The sequence below is a fragment of the Branchiostoma floridae genome, chromosome 18 (assembly GCF_000003815.2).
Source record: "Branchiostoma floridae strain S238N-H82 chromosome 18, Bfl_VNyyK, whole genome shotgun sequence".
NCBI classification, from domain to species: domain Eukaryota; kingdom Metazoa; phylum Chordata; class Leptocardii; order Amphioxiformes; family Branchiostomatidae; genus Branchiostoma; species Branchiostoma floridae.
Window position 1 is genome coordinate 16674974 of NC_049996.1, and position 6178 is coordinate 16681151.

Here is a 6178-nt window from a genome sequence, read left to right on the forward strand (position 1 = left end):
CAGCAGCGAGGAAAGACGGTCTTTTCAGGCACGTTAGAGCAGTGCACAGCGGTGAGAGACCTTATAAGTGCACTTACTGTGATTATTCTGCAGCAGAGAATGCTCAACTTAAGAACCACGTTATGGCTAAACACACCAACACCAGGCCGCACAAGTGCACCCTGTGCGACTATTCTGCGGTTGAGAAAAAGGGTCTGAAGTTCCACATGGCCACCCACACTGGGGAGAAACCTTACACGTGTGAGTTTTGCAATTTTGCCACCCATAAAAAGACATATTTGAAAAGTCACGTGCTCACACACAGTGCCGACAAACCGTTCAAGTGTCAGGTCTGTGACTATTCTGCAGTCCAAATGGGAAATCTTAAAAAACACATGTTGAAACACACTCAACCTAAAATTAAGGTTAAAAAGGAGCCAAAGAAGCACAGCTGTCCGCACTGCGAATATGAAACAGTAATAAAAGAGGCGATGACAAAACACATCAGGACCCACACTGGAGAGAAACCCTTCAAGTGCCAACAGTGTGACTATTCGGCAGCACAGTCGGGCACCCTGAAAAAGCACGTCCTATCTGTGCACACCAGTGAGAGACCTTACAACTGTGGCCACTGCGACTTCTCATCGGCAAGTAAGAACGGTCTTTTTAGCCATGTGAGGACAATACACGGCGGTGAGAGACCTTACCAGTGCTCTTACTGTGATTATTCCGCAGCGCAAAATGGTCAACTAAAAGACCACATCATGGCTAAACACACCAACACCAGGCCGCACAAGTGCACGCTGTGCGACTATTCTTCGGTAACCAAGAAGAGTTGAAGTCCACATAGCTACCCACACAGGAGAGAAACCTTACAAGTGTGAGATGTGTCCTTATGCCACCAATCGAAAGCCGAATTTGAAAAAGCACATGAACACACACACTGGTGAGAAACCTTTTAAATGTGAATTTTGTGATTATTCAAGTGCATCAAAGTCAAGTTTAAAAACTCACATGGTCACTCACACTGGCGAGAAGCCGTTCAAATGTGATATATGTGATTATTCTACTATAGGCATGTCTCATTTGAAACTGCACATGGCCATCCATACAGGGGAGAAACCCTTCCGCTGTGAACACTGTGACTTTTCCACAGCGCGAAAACAAGATCTGAAACGACACGTGGCTAGACACACCGGCGACAAACCGCACAAATGTGAACTTTGTGACTATTCCACAGCACATAGGAGCCATATGAAGCGGCATATGATCACGCACACTGGTGAAAAACCTTACAAATGTGAAATTTGCGAATACGCTGCGGCACAAATATCATCTTTGAGAGCCCACATGACTAAACACACCGGGGAGAAGCCTTACCAATGTGAGGAGTGCGGCTATTTCACAACGAAGAAAGGAGCCTTAGCAAAGCACATGACAAAGCACACCGGTGAGAAGCCGTATATGTGTGAGGTTTGTGGTTACGCGGCGGCTGTGAAGGGTACCTTGAAGCAGCACATGGCAACACATGCTGTTGTGAAGCCATACAGGTGTGACCAGTGTGACTACTCCGCAGCGCAGATCGCGCACTTGAGGAGGCACAAGGCCAAACATGCCGAGGAAGAAAACTAGAGTGTTGGTGTCTAAAGAAAGTCTCAAGAAAGATTCTAATGACCAAGCAGCTTAGACCGCTTTCTCATTGCTGTATTTGTGACAAGGAAATGGCAATTGAGACTTCGTTCGTTGCTTCTGATGTGTCTGTTGTACTGTAGGACGTTTCGCTCAGAAATGAAAGGGCTTTGAACTTTTAGATTGCTTCTAGACATTTGTGAACCTTTCTAGAACTCTTTGTTCCATACGTGCCCGCATTGTACAATCAGTACGTTACCTTACGAGGCGATGTTACAGTTAGTTTACCAAGGAACAAGGCCAAACATGTTGAAGACACAAGCAGCCTGTAAGTGCCTGAAGAAAAATCAAGAAATAAACTCAACTTGCATCATATCCCTTGTCTTGGCAAAGGGATATTTTAGCCTTGGAAAAGGAACGATTATCATGGTGTCGAAGAGACGCAGATGACGGACGAAAGTTTGTGAGTTGCTTCTAATGAATGCATTTTGGAGGACATTTTACTCAGAAATATGAGGACCTCTAACTTTCAGATTGCTTCGAAACTGTCATTTTGAAAGCCTATATTCGTAAATGCCCTCAAAACAGGACGTTAAAACGTTGTTTTACGAAAGAACGTTTCGGGAATTATTGGGGAAGTGTGCAAAGGATTAGAGACGTGTGCAAATAGACAAGAATCTTCAGCGACCTGAGATCGTTGAAGCAATTTTTACCTTATTTTAACGACTCGTTGTCTTTTGCATATTTCTATAACCATACTTGCAAATGTACTTCCCCAAATTTATTTTCCTTCTTTGTATTCTATATCGCTTGTAGGTTCTTTTGTGATTCAGTTTGATAGCTTGCTGCATCTTAACTGTAGTACTGATGATATTAACTATGATTCTGGTAATATTTACTATTTTTAGTTGATGCTATTATCATTAACTGTAGTAAGAAAATCTTTATGTTTGTTTATAGATACATTTAACTTATAGCTATAGATATTCTAAGATGTGTCTAGGTTGGAAGGATGGAGTGTAGAAAAGTTAACGTTATTGAAATGTACAATGTCTTCCTTAAGTTGCCCTACATGTACATGTATACGTAACATATAAAGTGGATATCAAAATAGTACTTTTAACACTTTTTACACTTATAACAAATTTTCTAAGGTAGAATTATAACGATTTTTAAAAATATTTCCTTCTTCTGAAGCTTTCTTCTATTTCCTTAGACAGTTTTTGTTTTGTTTTAATCTTATAACGTATTATGTGTTTCTTCATAATGAATCCGCCAACCAAGACATGAGATTTCTTTGTTTTGTTTTTTTGGCGATTTTCAACCGGGAATGTTCTAATGCCGGAAATGAAGCTTTGTTCTTTTGAACCTTTATTTATTCATGATAGCTCAAATCGGCCTGCAGGCCGCTTTTCATTGAGGTCATGAGGGAAGAGGCAAGGGTCAGGCAAAGTATATAACAGAGATACAGTTTACATCGTTTAGAGTCCCTATAAGTCCTGTAAGTCTATTTATGTCATACCTGTGACGCGAAAACGTTCGATACGGGTGTTCCGGACCGGGCCGTACGCTTCCGTATCGCTCAGGTTCGAAAGGTGTATCACACGGGCTCCATTCGAATAAATCGAACCATTTCGAGCGGGCCGAAGACGGCTCGGTTGGCAATTCGAATACCTGATTCGGATGTTGGAACATTGCTGTTGCAACACTTTTGGTTCGAGGGCACCAATTTGTTCAACTTCTGGCGCATTTCGCATCAAAACAGGTTTTCTCAGGTGGGTATGACATAATATAGAATACAACACGGTGTATTCCGTATCACCCATGGTATCAGCCCGGCCGTCGTGCGATCCGACCCGCGGTCGGGCTGGTACCTCGGGTGATACGGAATATACCGTGTTGTATTCTATGTATACACAATGTTTTACATACATACAAAGAAAGAAACTGCTACATGATTCAAGTCCGGACCGTTCATCTGGCCGTCCCCATTACTTAAAGAGTCTCTTAAAGGAAGCCAGAGTTGGGGCTGTGCGTATGTCTGGTGGTAGACCGTTCCAGATGGTGGGTCCACGTAGGCGATGGCTCTTCTGAAGGTTTGTCGGTGGGGTTTTGGCACAGCAAGTTGGTTGCTACACGCTACACGCATATATATTCCTTTCCCAGCATCATAGCCTTCCCGGTTGCAAATAATCGCCGTCACACACAACTGACGCCAATGCCCGCAGAGTGGCCGGTGAAGGAGGCTACTGTTGTGCTGCGTCACAGCATGAAAATCGATCGGACGACTAGAAGTGTAACAGAAATTGCTAAACTTTCTTTCCAACACTGAATTAAATTATAGGGACTTACCCTCTAAATTTTCGGTCAAACTCCGTCGACCTTGTTCACAGAATGCTAAGACGAGAAGTGTTGCTTTAGTTCTGGGAATCCCACAATTTGTAGGATTCTTTGTAGGTATTGTCAAACATATCAAAACGCCGGAAGCGCTGTCAGTTTGTACGTTGTTTCAGTAATATATTGTACAAATCATGTCCCAAACGATCATTTGGGTAACGTTATAACTGTTACGTATGTAAACAGACTGTTGGTCGCCTAGTGAGATTTGGTATAACTGCAAGATTGTACAAAAACGCATAAGAATCAACTCTATTAGTAGCTACTATTGAACCTTCCACATGTGGTGCAGTCAATGATCCTTTAGTACGTTTCTGTACAGCAAAACATTTGAATCTCATAAGTTATAGATTATAACTACCGAACAATCTGCGGGTAACTGACATACTGCTACACGATGCGAAGATTCAGGCAGACGATCACTAAACTTTGACCTTTCACCCTATTACTATCATCTGCGTTTCTCCATCTAAATTGAAGGACATGACGGTGAAGATTTTCCGCGTTTTTCGGGAAAAGCACAGGACTTTTGAGCTGGAGTCCTGTCAGGTTAGCTACTTTTTATGTCAATCTTCGCTTTTCAGACAAACTTGAAGTTGAACTTGTGACTGAGGATGGTCAGAGGTCGTTTAACGACCAGATGTGAAGTCGGATAACCCTGTTGCTGATTGTAAGGGCCAAGTATTGTGGACCCTGGGACTAGGCAGAGAATGGTGGGTTAAGTCTTATAAACTGGCGTTAATATGGTCACTAGGAAAAAAAAGCGGTTTGTTGGTTTGTTTTGTTGTTGTTGATATCCTTGTTTAACGTCTATTATTCCGCTAGATATAATTGATCACTTGGTAACTTCTCATTTCATCATCATCATGTGTGCTTCATGGTTGTTGGAAATTCTCTGATGCTTTTCCTGTGGTACTTTGCGTATTCGTGTTTTGCCTTATGGCGTAACACACCAGTATCTAGGATATAGGAGAGCTATTTTACACAACCGATTTGTACTCACAGTTTGCTTACGTTTCAATGTCTCTCAGACATCTTCATCAGAGCTTCTGACTGGAGTTCTGCTTCTCGCTTCTTGCAAACCGAACTCCTACCAACTGCCCATCCTATTTTAGCCGGCTACAACAACTTTTTATTCAACTCGATCGAGAGGGCTGGCAGATACTACTTCTACGGCAGTTGTCCCCCTGCATCTGCTTGAAGATCGTAACGATGCTCTACTAAACCGCGCCATCTAGCGGACGGTGTTGCACGACAATTCTGATAAAACTTTTTCATTTGCAATAATTGCTGACATAGTTGTTCAAAATTATTCCGTTATTATTGATAATCAAATTCATGAATTATTTTGTTCTTCATAATATTTTGCTACTCACATTTTACTTTGCTACATACTTCTGTCATATGTTTTGTAATTTGTAAATGTCACTCCATTGGTTGTGTTTTGTATATTTCCTTTTGCGAATTGTGTACTTAGGGCCGATTTACACGAGGCAAAAAATAACGCGTGCTCTAGGACACTTTTGGCCGATGTAAAAACGAAAATGAAGAGCAATAAAAAATGTAAAAAAATCGTTATGTTATCTTCCTGATTAGATATTTCACCACCCGGCTAGCGCTGGGGAATGTTCAATAACTAAATCGAGCACTAAAAGACCCCCACACTAGCCTAAACGTAGATGCTGATATAGCCAAAATCGTAACGGAAAGTTTGGGAGAGACCAATAGTTTCCCCAACATCTGCTTGGAGATTAGGATGCCACTCTGCTGAACCGCGCCATCTAGCGGCGGTCGTGGTACGACAGTAACCGCCTGTCACCTTGATTTCTCACAGGTCATTAACCTCACTTTTCCCGATAATCCTACACTTCCGGTAACATCCGCCGTTTCCGGTCGGGGACTGTACATTACTTAAGTGAACAGGAGGAAGAGTTTCGTCACTTCTTTTATCCTATGACTCGCATGAGAACATTGAGTACTAGACTAGTAGTAATCGCGGACATTTCCTCTGACATCCGTATTAAGCTCCATAGTCCTGATTGGCAAATGTAAAGAAAGCTTTGATCTAATAGAAATTGATTCTGAATGTATGAACTGCATGCTATCTTTCAGATTGACGATCAGGATCGCCTCCAGAGCGGCCGATCGAACCCTCTGGTAGCAAAATTCCCCT

General features: G+C 42.3%; 2 protein-coding genes across 2 annotated transcripts; both read left to right on the top strand.

The window, feature by feature from the left end:
- The first annotated feature begins 122 nt into the window (after positions 1 to 122).
- Positions 123 to 818, top strand: LOC118405508 (zinc finger protein 64-like). Its single transcript, XM_035805011.1, has one exon. The coding sequence runs from the start codon at positions 123 to 125 to the stop codon at positions 816 to 818; it is 696 nt and encodes a 231-aa protein (XP_035660904.1).
- Positions 819 to 993: 175 nt separating this feature from the next.
- Positions 994 to 1611, top strand: LOC118405509 (zinc finger protein 468-like). Its single transcript, XM_035805012.1, has one exon. The coding sequence runs from the start codon at positions 994 to 996 to the stop codon at positions 1609 to 1611; it is 618 nt and encodes a 205-aa protein (XP_035660905.1).
- Positions 1612 to 6178: the final 4567 nt, after the last annotated feature.

Bases quoted from the DNA above. Each gene is read 5' to 3' on its own strand.
- LOC118405508 (XM_035805011.1), top strand. From the start codon at position 123: ATGGCTAAACACACCAACACCAGGCCGCACAAGTGCACCCTGTGCGAC.
- LOC118405509 (XM_035805012.1), top strand. From the start codon at position 994: ATGGTCACTCACACTGGCGAGAAGCCGTTCAAATGTGATATATGTGAT.